General features: G+C 32.4%; 1 protein-coding gene across 1 annotated transcript in view; it reads right to left on the reverse strand.

Moving 5' to 3' along the window:
- Ccdc178 (coiled-coil domain containing 178) overlaps positions 1–19,018 on the reverse strand; it is a 356,910-nt gene that overhangs the window by 323,139 nt on the left and 14,753 nt on the right. Inside the window, exons 3-5 of the mRNA XM_047526223.1 lie at positions 15,271–15,293; positions 8,146–8,216; positions 5,393–5,593 (exon numbers count right to left, since the gene is read on the reverse strand). Of these exons, the coding sequence (XP_047382179.1) occupies positions 5,393–5,593; positions 8,146–8,216; positions 15,271–15,293 (295 nt within the window). The remainder of the gene's footprint in view (positions 1–5,392; positions 5,594–8,145; positions 8,217–15,270; positions 15,294–19,018) is intronic.

Here is a 19,018-nt window from a genome sequence, read left to right on the forward strand (position 1 = left end):
ATTAAATGAAACAAGCAAGTTTGTTGTTTGACCTGAGTGACAGGTTTATTTATGATTTGCTCTTTACTAAGGATGTAGATCTTCTGATGCTCAGCTTCTTCATCATCTCTAATTAGACTTGTCACTTTGGTTTAGCCTTAGGCTTTATTTCTGGTCTCCTCTACCCTTCAGATATATTAAAATGGGGACCCATGAACATCCAAGTATCCCTCAAGACTAAATCTAACACCGATGCCTAATTATTTCCAAAAATTTCCATTCCAAACATAAAAGTTGGTACTGGTGTGTTTCTTACTTTCTTAACAACTTATCAGGGTATTTTAAGGAATTTAAAAAAATCTAAATACACAAAAAACTGACAATTAAAAAAACACTTTGACATCATTTTTCCCCCTAATTTTAATGTATTGTTGGAGATTTCAGCATCCTATCTTTGATAATTCAACGAACAACTAGACAGAAAATCATTAAGGAGAGAGAAGACTTTAATAGCAGTGTCAACCAGCTTAACCTAACTGACATTTCTAAATATTCTACTCAACAACAACAGAATATATACTAATTTCATCTATAAACAACATTTTCTAAAGGTGTAGGCAATTCTTAAAGTATAAGTAATTTTAACACAACTGGAACAATTCAAGAATGTTTTTAAGCAAATAAAATTAATTTAGAAAGAACAAAATTATGAAAATCTCATTAGCAAATTAAGCAGCAACTTCTAAATAAATAACAGATCCAAAAATCTATTGCAAGAGAATTTTGAAAACATTTTGACTAAAAGAAGTGAACTCAGCATATAAACACTTATGAAATGCAATTAATACAAATGCAATTAAAACAGTTCTTAGGAAATTCATAGATTTAAATATCAATTTTAAAAAAGTTACCAAGTGAAAAATCAAAGCTTCCACTTCATGTGTGTGTGTGTGTGTGTGTGTGTAAATGTAAATTACTCCTAAGAAAGCTCCAGCTGAATGTCAGAGAAAAGTCAATGATATAAAAGTAGAAAACAATAGAGAAGTCAGTAAAAGAAAAAGCTGACTTTTTGAAAAGGTCAACAAAATTGACAAACCTTTTGCTAGACTGAGAGAAGGAACAAATTACCAGTACTAGGGAAAAAAGAGGTGTTATCACTACCCTTGCTACGGAAATTAAAATAATTATAAGGGAATATCATAAACAAATTTTTGCCAGCAAATCAGACAACTAAATGAAATGTCTGGATTCCTCAGAAAACATAAATTATCCAAACTAGTTCAAAAAGAAATAGAAAACAGAAAAGACTTAAATCCAGTAAAGAAGTTAGCTATGTAAAATAAGTTGGTGTTTTAGTCAGCTTTTTAACTGCTGCAACTAAAAGACCTTACTAGAACAATTTTAGAAGAAAAAAGTGTATTTGAGGGTTCAAGGTTTCAGAGGTGTCAGTCCATAGACATGCTGAGGGCTCCAGGTAAGGCTGAAAATCATGATGGAAGAGTGGCAGAGGCAGCTTACATGATGATCAGACAGCAGAGAGAGAGAGACTCCACTCTCCAGTTACAAAGTATATACCCCAAAGCCACACCCCCAAGGACTCTCCTCCCCTAGCCACACCCTACCCACCCTCAGTTATCACTCAGTTAATCTTTCAAGGGATTAATTCACTGATTGGGTTAAGGCTCTCATAACCCAATAATTCCTTCCCTGAACCTTCTTGCTTTGTCTCACACGTGGGTTTTTGGAGGACACTTCATATGCAGACCAAAACATTCGGCAACTTTAGACTAAACAGCATGGTCATGGATATAAAAATCGTTAAGTGGGCCCTGCTAGAAAAAGAACAACTTCAAGAAAATTAAGCAAACAAGCAAAGAAAAAACCCTCAAGCCTAAAACTTACGAAGGTTTAGAGGTCAAATTCAACTTATAAATTAACGCAATTACTGGTCCAGATCAGTAAAAATACTAGGATCGAAATAGAGGCAAAAACAGCCATCAAAAACTCACTGGACTTCTACTGAAAATAGTAAGAGGTGAAGATGAAAAAATACACTGAAACCATCGTAAAAACAACTTACTATCAAGATATGATATAATTCACTGTCCTCCCCTTGGGATAAAGATATATTCTTAACAGATATTTTATTTGTATGTATTTTTTTGTTGTTGTTGTTGTTTTTTGTTTTTTTCATTATTTTGACTAGGCCTTTAGGAAGGCATTTGGCTTGGATCCAATGATGGTGTTTTGCTTATAAATCTTTTTTTTTTTTTTTTTAAGGATGAGAAGAAATGAATGTATACCTCCTTCAAGCTGATACCTTGAGCTGCATACTATATTTCTATTCACCCTTTTGTACTCTTGCTATTTGCCCTGTAAGAACTATGTGGGAAGCTGCTTGCCCATGAAGTTGAGAGACTCATGAAGCAGCCCTGAGCCCAATGTACAGACTCAACCCAAGCTCATTGGATCTGCAGCTTGACGAGGAGACAGCCCAGCTGACCCACAAACCCTTGAGTTAAAAAACAAACTCCTTATGGTTGCAAGGTGATTTGTTACAAAGTAATATTGCAGCAATAAATGAATAACTTGAAAGACACGCCAATGTAAAAGAAAACATAAAGAGAAGATTTAACATTCTGTTAGTTACTGAGACTTCTTTGCATATAGAAGGCACTCCATGTAGCATTCACAAGGAACACAATTATCTTCCTACTCTGTCCTTCCTGGAAGTTTAATCTCCCAAACGCTCTTCCAGAGTTCCTTTCACCAATCTTAGGTTCAGTTCATCTTTCCATCTCCCTGCCATTCCTTTTGCCACTTCCCATATGTACTGCAGGCCACCTCTACTTCTTTGAGGAGTACATAAAATTCTGCCTATTGGGGAACTCTTCCTTCTCCCCTTTTATATAGGGATGCAATGCGCTTGCTCTCCAAACTGTGTCAACATACTATTCAAATCCATTCATAAATCAGGGCTGTGATTTCTTCCTCTTTCATTAGATGGTCATAGGCAAGTACCCACATGGCCTTAAATAGGTATGGGAAAGACAGGGAATCTATAGAAACAAGTACAATAGGGTACCAGGGGAGCTCGAGTCACTAGCTTCTGTGTACCTTCAGATGCTGCTTGGGTATGGTATAATATTTATCTCCTTTTATTTTACAAGGGAACACTGCTATGCATATCCAATTTTATAATTTATAGGATTATATAGCATCCAATTCATGATGGAAAACTTATTTCTGATTACCTTTTGGATAGGGAAAATAAAATGCATTTGCTAGATATTTGGTTGCATACCAAATGACAGGAACTGTCATTTTCAGCAATTTGGTTCATAGTGACCAGGTAAAGAGGAAGATAGTTAAGGCTATAAATACCACAGCTCACTTTTTCTCTATTATCTCCTGTGGTCTCGTGCAGCTGATTCTTACTGGCTGACCCCAGTAGAAAGACAGAGGTAAGGTTGACATCTTTAATGCAGTTCATATTAAATCTGCTTCCTGGGTCACAAAAGAAAATACATATGTGGGAATCGGGGCTTGGGGAGGGATGGATCTGGAGGAATAAGCATAATATAGAGAAAAAGATGGATTCCTAAATACTATAAAAATTTTACCTAAACTTATAACAAACATCATAGTTAATGTGAAGTTTAAAGAATGTAGAAGTTTTTCCTGTTTCAGTATGCTAGAAACTTTGTGAATCTAGACTATGAAAATACCAATTATATACTTTATAAACAAATTCATAAAGTCTAGAGAATATATCCTACATTTATCAATACACAGGCAACAGATTCCTAAAAGCACAATATTTTCTGGAAATGTTTCAAACAGAAAGCTCTTAATACACAGTAATAATGAATTTAAATTTCATTGCATATGATGACTACTTACATAAAATAAAGCAGATAAACACGTTTCAATTTTTGAAGTAGATCTTTAATGTTATTGATTATAAGGCAACCCAAAAGAATTTATTATTATCCATGATTGATTCCATCAGTTAAGAACCATTTGTTAGTTATCTAGAATGTGTACACATGTACCTTAATTTAATTTTGTTTCAACAACTCAAATATAAATCCACATAGACCCCAGATAGATTATATACAAACTGATCAGCAAAACTATTTAAATAAAACTAGGCCTCAAATTAACTTTTCTACTATACTAACAAGAAAAAACCATTAGGAAAAGTGCAGATGACTCCTTGTGGGTGTGAATATGAGTCTTCTCAGGAATCTCCTGTGACCTAGGATTTCCCAGGATGTCCATGCTGACCCTAGTGGAACCTCATTACTTTTAAAACACAAAAGTATACACATACGTTGCATGCATTTATAAATCACATAGTTATGCTATTGCATAGATAACAGAGTGTACATACTACAAATTCTATTCAAAGAAAAAATTACAAAAAGAGTAACATTCAATTAAAAAAAAAAGAGAGAGTAACATTCAAGAGTGTGAACAAAGGATCTAGTGTTTTCTTGCAACTTCCCTGAATGTGTATACCCCATTTTGGAGACTATAGTTTTAGAAGACTTATGACGTGACAAAAGTATATGTATGGATTCACCATGATACATAATTTGAGTTAATAGCTATTGTCTCAGAGTAATAATTAATAGTATTCCTTTTTCTCTCAAGGTTTTCTTGATTTAAATGATAGATTACATGGATGTCCTATTTAAAAAAATAAAACATGAAGTATGCGAATTCTGAATTTAATTTTTCACCTTATGAAGGGGTAAATATCTCCAAGCCTCAGGCAGAATCAGGTAGTTAGAATGTTTTGATAGGCACAGTGTTTAGAGCACAAAACAAACAAACAAAAACAGCATGTTGTAGATTGTGCAGCACTTCTGCACAGGTCCCTCACTCTGCAGTGTAAAAGACATCAGTTTCTTCTTAAATGTTTGTTACCTACATGACTCAAAATATTTTAGGTTTCCATCCCTAATACAATTTCCTTTCAAAGTAAATTGACTTTCGAATTCTCAAAAGCAGATACATGTAGTTTCCAACATATCACTGAAAACTCTCAATTTTCCTACATTTAAAAATATGAACAATAATATCAACTAGAAATCAGTTTAAATTTCTAGTAACCTAAATACTACTGCCAAGGTAACAATATGTACCAAATGTCTGCATGCCCCTGGGATATCATAAATTCATGGAATTTCCAACAGACCCAAATGACAGCCAGCCCAGGTTTGCTCAATGCATTTCCAGTTTATGCCTGTGAATTCAGCATTCTTAATAATACCATCTTTCAAAAATGCCTGTTTGTAAACAAAATACACTCAATCTAAACAGGTAATTTTGTACTCAGAGCTACAAATGATTCTCTGTGCTTCCCCAACAAAGTAAATGCAAAATGGAAAATCCTTATTGTTACCTTTCTGCACAGCTATTGGGAGCTCTTGAAGTTTCCAGATTGACCATGCATCAATTTTTGTGGTAATCCTTCCCTTTCTTAATTTTTGTTGATTTAAAGTTTCTTCAGCAATTGCCCTGTCAGTTTCTAGACATTTAATAAGGTGGATCGCCTCTGATAGCAATGTTTGCATTTCTTTCTTTAACTCAGAACACTTTTCATCTGAAAATAGGAAAATGTATTCACATTTGTTAGCGAGGCAGCCAGAAAGCTGTGTGATAGAAGCATGACTCTTAGTTGGATTATTATTCTTTTAAATATTTATGCATTTAATAAGAGAATGTTAAAAAATGAAATAGCCTTTTAAAGACAGTCTTATTATAATCCAATCAGAACACTGATTATAATCTTTGAAGGCAGATTTTTCAATGAGCAATTTCTATAAAACATACATCATGTACAACCAGAAGAATGAGAAATTATACTCCATTTATGTGTGATGTGTCAAAGTGCATTTTACTGTTATGCATAACTAATTAGAACAAATTTTAAAAATAGAGCTAAATCTCAACCCACATCTTCAGGAATAATTTAATTTTATTACATGGAAAAAACACATGTGCAATGCACAAACTGTACTATACAACTTTATTTTTAATTTATTAATGTGCTTCCTACCATTCTATAAGAAAATAAATCAAAATTATTACATCAGATAAATATTGAAGAGCCTCAGATGGTTCCTAAAAAAGAACACTTGATATTCTTCAATCTTATCAGACAATAACTTCTCTACTTAGCCTTACCAGTAATTCATCAGGATTTTAAAATTCTATTTATTTTCTCAGAATTAAAATTAACTCCTTTAATGATAGACACACTTGTGATGCCTGGTTCACAGCACTGAAGTGATATGGCTTAATATTAACAAAAGTATGCCATGGTATCCATTCATCTATTTACAGAAGAAAATGTATACAGAGGTTATTATTTTCAGGAAATAGTTTCTACCCCTGGAGATAAGAAGGTCAAGAAGACAGATAATGGTCCCATCCATAGGGATTTACATGTATAAACAATGACTTTTGCCAAAATGTGACATGACAAGAATACATACACCCAAAGTGTGGGTCTGAGGCAGGAGGGAAAATAGTATAAAAGCAGAATGGAAAATGGCAATTAATAAATTTCTTTTTTGTTTTGCTTGTTTTGCTTTTAGACAGTAAAGTCAATGATTTTCTGCTTTATGATCAGATTCCATAAGGGTCACATAATGGTTATAAGGGTAAGTTCAGCAGTCACTCAGTAGATCCGGCCTATTGGGCTTGTCAGAGAAATTTTGCATGGTGCCAAAAAGAATTCTTGACAAACAGGTTTTCTCTATTTTAATGCATAAAAATGATTTTCTCTGGTCTGGCCCTTAAATTGGTCTCTTTGAATCAACTGTTTTCTTTTGCCAAATTCTACCACATCTTGGGTACTTTATATTGTGAATCAAAAAATTTTTAATGAAAACATTAAACATTGAACACTCTGTTCTCCGGCCAATTTATGACTCACTCTATGATCAATTTCAGTAAGAGTTCAGCCTGAAATTCACAAAGAGGCAAAAACTACTAAAAATAAGACATTGTAAACTAGATTTATATGTGTTTTGCCAAAATTGGTCACTGCATTTTTAAAATTATCTTGTTCCTGTAGTAGCATTCTCAAATAATGGCTGTACATATATAACTTGGGGTGCCTCTAGTTCATTATATTAAACATCTCTCTAATTTTTTTTCCTACAAATCATCACATTTACTGTTTCATATTGACTAAGTAAACAATATCCTGCAATTTTTAACATAAACATTTAATTACGATGAATCTCACTCATCCTGCTACTCCTATATGTTTTAGATTCAAATATACATATTTATAATAAATATAATTGTGGATAATTTATCTATGAATGTGACCATTAATATGTTAATCTTTTCTTTCAGCATTTGTCATTTGAAAACTTGGGATGTAAATACTGAGGTTGTCATCTTCATGGCAGACGCAAAGAGCGAAAAGGAAAACATTAAAAACAGAGTCCCATTATGATGAGAGCTTTGAAGAACAAAATACTCTTCCTCTTTAAAAAGTCCTGAGTTTATCACTTATCCTCACTCACTTTTTTTTTTTTTACAAATTTCTGTGGTGGGTGAAGAGGAAGTATTCTATACAATCTTGAGAATATATTCAAAGTAATGTTAACACAAATTTTAGGCCAGCATATAAAATATTGTATGTTTTATAAAATGTAAAATGTAGAGTGATCACAACTGAAATACAAACTAGTGCTGTAATGTCCAACATGGTAGTCATGAACCACATGGAACCATTTACACTTAAATATAAGTTAACTAAGATTAAACTTAGGAATTAAGTTCCTCAGACTCAACTAGCCCCATTTCAAGAGCTCACCAGCTATATGTAGTTAATAGCTGGACAGTACAGATATAGAGCACTTCAGCTATCATAGAGTGTTCTACTCAACAACCCCAAGTTACAGTTATCTTCTTGAAAGCTGGGCAGGTACCATTACATACTCAAGATCTAGAGCAGTATCTGGTACATGATTGTGTTAATACATACTTGTTGAAAGAATGTCTCATTGAATGAGATGGAGGACTCCTTACTCAACACTCACAAGAATTATAGAACTCATAAACATGAATACTGTGAAAATTAGAAATATAGTAAATGAAAAGTCAGTGAGCTCTAAGTACGAAGAACAAATTCACCTCTCTCTTCTGGCTTGACTTCTTCCACTGGTGCAGCAATACTCCAGTCTTTTGTGGAAGAAGTTATGCTCCTACATAAGAAGCATTAGGTCAGTAAAGGAGAAATGTTCTTACAGTTAGTAAAACAAATTTTAGGTGCTATTCTTACATAGAATTCTTTAAATGTTTCTGGTAAAACAAACTATGTGATAATTCTACTATAAGGGACTAATGTAGGAAAATTCTAATAGGTGGTAGGATTTACACTTAATGATAAATTAATAAAATTTTGTTGCAAAGGACTTGAAATTTCAAGAAATTGGTTTTCTTTTCCAAGAATATTGCTATTAGGAAAAGGGTTTTGATTAAAAATAACTTGGATGAGATGTTTCTCTAATTTCAGGTCAGCCATTTCTGGGAAACCAGTATAATTTACAAGGAGCAAAAATACCACTTCAGATTTTAAGTTAATAAGCATTTAGAAAAATGTTATTTCTAAAGTATCTTTCTAACTAAGCTACTATGTGTTGAATAATGAAATATTTCTCATCAGTATTTCTCTGGTTCAATTCTAGGATCCTAAACTCGCCTTCATTTATTTTTAAAAGGTATTTTCTTACTGATAAAAGTTAAGAAAATTATTATTTTCAATAAAGCAGGGAGTTTCCTTTAGTTTTTATTAAATTATTAATCTTTTAATAAAGAATTATTACAAATTTGAAAAGTATATCAAAAATCATAAATCATATAAAATATCCATATTCACTTATTCTCTTCAGAGATAACATAGACTATAAGTCTAGTGATATTTTAATTTCTTTAAAATCGAGTTTTAAGAACTTGTACCCTGCTTTAGTTTATATGGCACTGTTTCCAGTACATTTTAATGTCATTTAATACTTCTGATTGTTGCATATTCTTCTTTGCATACTCTTGTTCCACAGTTTATTTAGGAAATCCTGTCTTTTTTGGAGATCAGGAAAATAGTCATTATGTTTTCTTTCTTTAGTTTTAATTTTCTCTTCAAAATGTTTTTTTTTTTTTTAAAAAAAAGGAATGGGCTGAGGAGCTAAATCAGTCGGTAGAGTGCTTGCCTTGCAAGCACAAGGCCCTGGGTTCGATCCCCAGCACTGCAAAAAAAAAAAAAAAAAAAAAGGAATCTTTGTTTGCTTTAAAATATAGAAATATAATTGTCCCAGCACCAATTAGCAAGTAAATTGGATTTTAATGCCAATTACAAGATATGATAAATTATTATACACAGTTAGATCTATTTTCAAGTGTTGTCTTTCAATGTTCAGTTCTAATTCTATGTTCATTCTTCTATTACTTTGTATTGAGGTAAGTCACATCATTTAAAATCAACTATCTGAATTAGCAGTCTCCTATCTTCCCCCTCTCAGTAGTCCTTAATTATGACTCATCTGCTTTCCTTCTTTGCGGATATTTTACATTAACAGAATTGTATAAATGTGACCTTTTGCAATAATATTTCATTTTATAGATAAAAGATACTTTCTTTATTAATGAATACATTGATCAATTTGGGTTTTTTTCTACCTTTTAGCTATTATGAATACTGATGTTATGAATATTTGTACATAAGGTTTCCTCTGAATGCTTGTTTTGAACCCTTTTTGGATAGAAACTTCTGGGTGAAATTTCTGGCTCATATGGTAATTTACTATATTACTTTCTGAGGAACAAACTGTTTTTCACAGTATCTGAATCATGTTATAGCCATACCACCAATGTACAAGATCCTACAGTTGAATTTAAGTGATAAGAACAGGCATCCTTACCTTGCTCCTGGTCTTAGGTTGAAACTTTCAGTTTTCACCATAAATATAATGTGAGCTGAGGGGTTTTCATAGACGTCTTTCATCATGTTTAGAAATGTCCTTCCCAATCCTAGTTTTTTGGAGTGTTTTCATTATGAAATGGAAGTATTGTCCTTTGCCACATGTTTTTCCCATCAACTGAGATATTCAGGCAGATTTCCCCTTCATTTTATTAACATGGGTTATTGTATGCACAACCATCCTTCTGTTCCTAAGATAAATTCAACTTGTCATGATGTATATTATATTAATAGGCTGCTGAATTTACTATTAGTTGGCTGTATTTTGTTGAGGATTTTGGCATTTATATTTGGAGATATTGCTCTACAATTTTCTTGTGATGTCTTTATCTGGCTTTGGGATCAGGTTAATACTGGCCTCGGAGCGAGTTAGAAAGAATTTTATTTTTGGAAGAATTTTAAAATGATTACTATAAATTCTTTCAGTATTTAGCAGAATTTATCAGTGAGCCATTTGTTCTTTGTCAGGAAGATTTTGATTATGGTTCAATTTCTACTTCTTATAGATCAGTTCAGATTTTCTATTTCTTCCTGAGTCAGTTGTAGTAATGCATGTGCTTCTAGAATTTAGTCCATTTTATGTTGATTATTAAGTGATATACAATTGTTCATAGTATTCTCTCACAATCCTTTTCATTTCTGTAGAATATGTTGTAATTAATCTAATATTTCAAAATTATTATTATCATTATTTTACTTTATTTGACTTTATTTTGATACACAGTCTTACTAAGTTGCTGAGGCTGGCCTCAAACTTATGATCCTCCTGTTTAGCCTCCCAGGTAGCTAAGATTACAGGTATGCACCACCAGTACATCTAGCCTAAAGTGTTATACGTTTGAGTCTTCTTTTTCTGTCAGTCTAGCTAAAAGTTTATGAATTTAGTTGATGTTTTCAAAGAAACAACTACAGTTTTAATGGAATTTTTTGTTTGTATTTTGTTTTTTTTTTTAATCGCTGTTTCATTTCTAATTTTTTTAAAATTTCCTTTCATTTTCTAACTTTTGATTTAGGTTATCCCTTTTCTATTTTTTTAAAGTTAACTTAGGGGATTTGGGGGTTCTTATTTCTTAACATAAATTTTAAGGTAATGTAAATTTCCCTCTAAGTACTAATTTTACTGCATCCCATAAGTCTTGGTACATTCATCTCAAAATATTTTCTTATTTTTCTGTTATTACTGCTTTGAATTACTTCTTTGATTCATTGGATTTTTTTTTAAAGGATGTTTGTTTAATTTCCATATATAAATGAATTTTCTAGGTTTCCTTCTTTTATTAACCTCTAATTTCATTCTGTCAGAAATAAACGTTTTATGAGTTTGATCTTTTTTATTTCATAAAGATTTGTTCTGTGGTCTAATATGCTCTATCTTAAAGACTCTTCCCTTTGCATTTGAGAATGTTTTTGCTGCTGTCGGGAGGAACACACCTTAGAAGCTGACTAGCTCTAGCTGGTTCTTGTGTTATGCAAGTCTATTTGCTTATCAACCTTGTGTTTAGTTCTTTCATCCATTTTTGAAAGGAGAGGAATTGAATTCTCAAGCTCTTATAGAATTGTCTATTTCTCCCTTCGTTTCTGTTAATACTTCACATATTTCAAAGTTATAGTTAAGTGTATGTATATGTTTATTATTTTATATCTTCTTGATAGATTAACACTTAACCTATATATCAAATCTTCTTCCCAGGTTTTAATGTAAAGTCATTTGGGTGTGATTTTAGTACAGCCACTCCTATTCTCATTTGGTTACTCTTTTGTAGGAAATATTCTTTTTTTCTCCTCAACCTTTGCAATTCTAAACGACTTGTGTCTTTGGAATCCAGGTGAGCCTCCTCTATGCTTACAGACAGCACACAGTGGGATCATGTATGCTTATCCATTCTACCACACCTATCTTTTAATCAGAGGTTTTAATTCATTCTCCTGTAAAGTAACTACTTATAAGGAAAGGTTTATTTCTGTCATTTTGCTACATTTTTCTACATTACTTATGTCTTTTCCCTTTCTCAGCTCCTCCATAATTGCCTTCTTTTGTCATTATTCAATTTTTTTTGTAGTATGTTTAGTTTCCTTTATTTTTCTGCATATTTTTAAAGAATCTTAGTGTTTACTCTGGTCATGACAACTGACATTTTAAATTTATAAAACTTAAGTTTGAATTAAAATCAAAGTAGTTTCAATAGTATAAAAAAAAACTCTGCTTCTTTACAGCTCTGCCCTCCCCTGAGTTTGGTCATTCTTACAAATCACGCAGTTATACATCCTGTGTCAGTGAATTCATAATCGTGGGTTTTGTCTATTTGTCTTTCAAGTCATATGGGGAAATAAAGAAGTTTCAAGACAAAAATACAATTATAATAAGTTTTATATTTACCTTTGTAGTTATTGTTACTGAGCAAAAAACTAAATAAACCCTGTAGTTTCACTTATCTTTAAAAAATTACTAATTTTGGAGATCATACAACTGAGCAATACATTTTTAGCCTCTCACTAGTCACTTTGCCATGTAGTTATGACAATAATGGTTGCCTACGTTACTTTACAGGATCTTTTTTAGCTGTGAATGGACCTTTATTTTATTTATTCATATGTGGTGCTGAGAATCATATCTTTTTCTACATTATTTTTTTCTGTATTTCTTCATATGTTTTCAGTCCAAAGGATTACTTTGATTCTTATAGGACAGGTCTATTAGTAATGCAACCTCAAGTGTTTATTTATCTGGGGATATCTTAGTTTTTTCCTTCAGTTTTGAAAGTTACTTTTGTAGAATTGTAGGATGCTAGAACAAAGGACTGTATTTTTGTATTTGTTTTCTCCTTCCAGCACTTTAAATATGTCATACTTACCTTCTGGCTCTCACAGTTTCTGGTGAGAAATTAACTGCTAATCTGGTTGAAGAACTCTTGTACATGAAAAGTCACTTATTTATTCTTGCATTTAAGATTGTCTTTATCCCAACTTGAATACAGTAACTAAAATGTGAATCGGCCTTGATTTCTTCGACTTTATCCTATTTGGAGTTAATTTTAATGAATGTGTAGATTCATGTCCTTCATCAAATTTTGTAAGTTTTTTCACCAATTTTTTATTTGTTCTTTTTAGTTATACATGACGGTAGAATGTATTTTGACATATCATACATATATGGAGTATAACTTCCCATTCTTGTGGTTGTACAGGTATGGAATTACATTGGTCATGCATTCATATATGAACATAGGAAAGTTATTTCTGATTAATTCTACTCTTTCCCATTCCCTTCCTTCCATTCCCCCCACTCCACCCTGTCCAATCCAGTGAACTTCCCCTCCTCCCTACTCCCCAACCCCCTCCCCCCCATTGTGAGTCAGCATCTGCCTATCAGAGAGAACATTTAGCCTTTGGTTTTTTAGGATTGGCTTATTTCACTTAGCATTATAATCTCCAGTTCCAACCATTTACTGGCAAATGCCATAATTTTCATTCTTTACAGTTCAGTCAATTTTTTTGAAAATATTCTTTCTTCTTCTTTACTCTTAGAATTCAAGTGTGGGAATATTTGTGCACTTCTTGTAACAATTCCCTTAGGTTTATTGGATATATTTCATTTTCTTCATTCTCTTATCTTACTTTTCAGACTGGATAATCTCTATTGACCTATCAAGTTTACTGATTTCTTTCTTCTGCCTGCTCAAATCTGTGGTTTAACCACTTTAGTGAAGTTTATAGTTTCAGTTATTTTACTTTTAATTCCAGAATTTCTGTTTAATTTTTATAATTTCTCTCTTCATTGATATTCTATATTTGTTGAGACATTATTCCTTGGTTTCATTTAGTTGATTGTCTATTTTTTTTTTTAAATCTCATTGAGTATACTCTTTTCTAAGAATATTTAAAACAATTGATTTATAATCTTTGTCTAGAAAGTCCAAATTTTGGGCTTCCTTGAATACAGTTTACAGTTTATATTAGTGAATTATCTTTTTTTTTCTTCTGCTTTTTTGTTCCTTGCTATGAAGAAGCCAAACTTTCTTTTTTTTCCCCCCTCAATTTCTATGAAAATCTTCACATAATTTGTAATTTCAAACTTGCTATTTTTGTGTCATATTTGTTGTAGGAAACTGGACATTTCTCACATTTTAATGTGAAATGGAAATTAGATTTGTTTTTCATGTTTGTTCTGAACTGCTGTTTGTTTGTTTAATGACTCATCTCTGTAGGTTTTTATTTCTTCCATATAATTGTGAAATTTCTTTATTCTTTGTCACGTGTGACCACTGAAACCTGTTTCCTTAGCTAACTTGTAAGCTACTGTTTTGTCTGAGTTACTTTAAATACCTGAAAACAAAGAAAAGGAAAAAGAAAAATTCTCCCAATCTTAGCAGACTGCTCTACATCAGGGTGCTCCGTTAGGCTGTTGCAAGCCTGCTGCTGCTTCCAGGTCCTGCCTGTGCCAATCTTTAAGATTAATTGGAGGTAGAAACTGGGGCATTCCTGGGTATTTTCTAGGCACATTTCCAGTCCTCATCATATTTGTGTCTTTCTGGACTTGCCAGTCTGTCGTAAGCTTTGAGACCTCTAGTCACTCTACCTCCTTTTCCAACTTCTTCAATCCCAGGCATTTTGAACTGTCTAATGTTCATTCCAGTTTTTAATCCATTACCTCCAGGTTGTTGTGCAAGTTTGTGACTTCACATGCTTTCAGAAAACACTGCCTGAAAAATATCCCAGGCCTGTGATTGCTCCAAGTGAGGAAAAACAAAGGCAAGCATTTGTGCTGGTCTTTTAGGGATTAATCTGGCAGGTCAAAGCACTCAAAATAGCTATTTGGAAATAAGGTCCCTCTTGTTCCTTGTGGCACTAGTAATTTCCACCACAGGTGTGAGATGCTCTCTTCCTGACTACCCGTGATACAGGCATAGTATCACTGCAAGCAGGCATTTTTAAATGCCAGGGTGCTCTCCTAGTACAATGCATCAGTTTGAAATAGATTTTCCTTGGTTGGTCTAATTTCTTTTACTGGAGTCCAGATTTCCACAAATGACAATCCTTATTTATCTATTTATTTATTTATTGTCAATTTTCTCATTGCTTTTCTGTAGGAATGGAGTCTTAAAGACCCTTATTCTGTCACTTTCAGAAAAGTCTTAATCTTTACATTTTTAAAAGTGTTTTTTAATATTTAATGTGAAAAATCCTACTTTCAATTTCCTATTCTTTTTGAAGTCTACTTGGTTAACTGCAGATTATCAAATTTCAACATGAACAAAAAACTATAAAAGAAGCATAAAGTTTCTTACCATTCTTCAAAAGAAGTTTCAAACTGTCAAAATAAAAGATGGCAATAAAAATCAAATTTTAAACATCTCAAAAAAAAATTGGGAAAATTTGACTTAAACTTGAACTCACTGACAAAACAATCAGTTCTCTATTTCACATACTTGCTGTATTTTGGTCAAACTATGCACTGTTGTTTCCCAAACCAACTCCAATCTTTCTATGATTACTCATATCTAATTTTTTCTCACCTTTCGCTTCTGTGTTTCTAAATGTTACCCATTCATCAAAGGCCAATTCAAATGCTGCTTACTCCCCAAAGACTTTCCACCCAATCAGAAATGCCTGAAATCTACTGTATCTTAATTTACTACCAAAGAATGGTAAATATATAATTATATGCAAGTCCACAAATACTTAATTTTCCATCATATTATGTCTCTTCTGGACTTCACAGGCGCCAGTGTCATGTTCTACAGATAAATCTTAACAATAATGTGGCCTGTAAAAGGCAAACATTACCAAAACCATAGGGCTATATAATCAGAGGGGTATGTATTTAATAAATAATTTTATTAGATTGGTTATACATAATTAATTCTTCTCAGTTCCTGTAGCCTTCCAAAATCTGGTTACAAACACACACACACAATCACCACCACCACCAACAACAACAAAGCAAAATAGTCAGTGGATATATATTCTAGGAGAATTTCCAGAAATAGAAAGAAGTCAGACTAGAATGATAGTGAAAACAGAGCAAAAAAAAAAAACAAAAAAAAACAAAAACAAAAAACAACAAAAAAAAAAACATCAATTCAGAACAGACAGATGGAAACTTTCAGGATAGAGTCAAGTCTCTGTATAGCTCCTACGGAACTCTTAGGTAATAAAAACTTCACTTTTACCTGCAAATGTTCAATGGGTATCTAAAAGAAGGATTAAAACTGCCTCCATTTTGCATCCTTCTCCTTTGCTCTGAGTCCCTTGGATTTCAGAAAAAAAGTTCTGATCCATAAACATCCTGTGATAAGTCTAAACTACCCACTAGGCAACAGCAACTTTCTCATGACCAATAAGGCATGGTGTGACCAGCCCTGCGATAGTGTGTTCCTGACCATGCCTGATCAAGATCACCTGCTTTTCCAACTGTGCATACCTCTCTAATCATGTAAAGCCCAACCCTTGCTCTCATACCCCTTTCTATAAAACCTCAAAGTCATTGTCGGCCACTCAAAGTTAGGGCTAAGGATGCAGATCCTCTGGTCTTCCTGGTGTTGCTACACTGATAAAAGATCCTTTCCTGTTTTTTACCATTACTTCTGCTTGGTTTTTGGATTGGGTGACTGGACCCAATTTGTTGGGACCTCCAGAATCCAGCCTCTGACCTATAACTCCCAGTATCTAGAATAAGCACATGATAGTCAAAGTAAACAATTGAAGAAATACAGTGGTTGTGGGGAACGAGTCCTACTGCTTTGTATCCAAAGAATCCAGAATACAGGGCTGAAAAAATGCCTTCTAATTGTTGCCACAGATAAGCTCTCTAACCACATGGGAGATTTGTCTAAAATGGAGAGGTTAGCCAAGCATGGAAGTGATGGTTCTGGAGACAAGTGAAGCAAAACCTACATAACTAGGCTAGATTCTCACAGTGGTCACACAGGCAGCTGATTAAAAAAAATTAATAAAGGCAATTCATTCAGGAGTAGACCACTGCAAATTTCTTTCCTCAATATACTTTCTCCTACTTTCAAAGAGACTCAGTAAAATGGTTATTTAGGTGATAGTAAACTTTGATACAGGTATACTCTGAGAAATGCCAAAAACCAACAAACCAAACAAAAAAGTCCAAAAACATATGCTTGAAACCAGTAGTCAGTCCAATCTGTCACTTACAAATTCAAAGGACAATGAAAATTATATAAGTATCTGAAAAAAGATTGTAGCATAAAAAATGAGAAAATTCACTTCAGATGTAACAGGAACATTGGAATGAACAAATGTTAATGTCATAATAAATAAATTCAAGGCATGTGTCTTTATTCTTTATAATATTCAAAATATAAAAATGAAATTTTATGTTACAAAATATCATTATTCAAACATGGAATAGTTTATAATAAGTGATGATTTCAATAGAACACCATAGGATGAAAAAATCTACATATATAAGAGAAACTAGTTTGCTAGAAAATTTACATTTCAAATCAATAGAGATGGAAAATTCAATGTATACGGGGATAATTTCAATTCATGTGGGAAAAATTAAGTATCATTTTTGCCTCATTCAATAAGTGAACTTCAAATGGTCTAAGAGTTAAATACAAAATGTAAAAATTATTATGAATAGTACAAATTTTAATAATCTTGAGGTATTTTTAAACAATTCAAAATCACCCAGACTTGTATGATTGTATGATTTATGTGACCAGTCTGCAATAAAATTCATGTTTTTTCTGTATTAAAAAATGACTATAGTTAAATGACTAGTAAAAGTGAATGAAATAAAGTTTGCAATGAACATTGCAGATTACTTTCAATGTTTCTAAAAATATGGAAATGCAACAAATGAGAAAAATTGAAAAGATATATGAATAGAAGTTAACAGAAAATTAAATGCAAATAGGCAGAAAGCAGAAGAAACATATGACTAATTGATCTATATGTGCACGTGTGTGTGCATGTACACAATTATGTACACACATGCACAGATTAATTACTATGTTTCAGAATCAATAATTTGACTTTATCTATTCAGTAATTTGCCTATCTTTCCTAAAACCTCCCGCTCTGTCTTCTCTTAAACAGGTGTTGGTGTTTGCTAGTCTGCTGGAATTTTCTTGTGCTGATAATATAATGGGCACAATGGAATCTAAAAAACTCTGAAAGAAACTAAATTCCTCTACATAACAGCAAATAAGTGAAAAAAATGTTATTGGGGCCTGGGGTTGTGGTTCAGTGGTAGAGCACTTGCCTAGCATATGTGAGGTACTGGGTTCAAGTCTCAGCACCACATATAAATAAATAAATAAATAAAATAAAATCCATCAACAACTAAAAACTATTTTTAAAAATTTTATTGGCAATCCCAATGAATATTTTCACATAATATTATAAGTTTATTCTATGATATGCGGAAGAACTATACACCAACAATACTGACATAACTAAAAAATAACACTTCCACGTCAGATATCAAAACATATTATGAAGCACATAAGGGAGTGAAATAATCTATTGAAATAAAAAGTTAAAACTGGGCAGTGGGTAGAAGTGACACATAGAGATAAAATCATATTTGAAAACTTGATATATGATAGATGTGGATAGTTTCTAAGAAATGACCAGATTTGCAATAAAATCCATGTGGAGGAAAAAAAAACATTTTTTTTTTCAAAATAGCAACATTTTTTTCCTACACAAAAAGTCAATTTTGTGTTTAAGCAATTAAATTTCAAATGGAAAACTAAAATTTTAGAAAATATGAAGGAAATGTTTTGTATGACTGTACTATAAGATTTCTTAAGGCACAAAACACAGGTAAAATGATAAATTTAAGTACATTAAAATTAAAAATCCTTTTATTAAAAGATATCACAGAGTAAAAATAAAAGTCACAGAGAAAATATTTCTAATACATTTAATTTACTAATGGTGGTGACTTACTTGTACCTATCAGTCAATAAGAAATTATGTGTAAACCCAAAAGAACATGTGCAAAAAATAAATGTGCATTTTGCAGAGCAGAGATGAATATTCAATGAGTAT

Source organism: Sciurus carolinensis, chromosome 15 (genome assembly GCF_902686445.1).
Source record: "Sciurus carolinensis chromosome 15, mSciCar1.2, whole genome shotgun sequence".
Classification (NCBI taxonomy): Eukaryota; Metazoa; Chordata; class Mammalia; order Rodentia; family Sciuridae; genus Sciurus; species Sciurus carolinensis.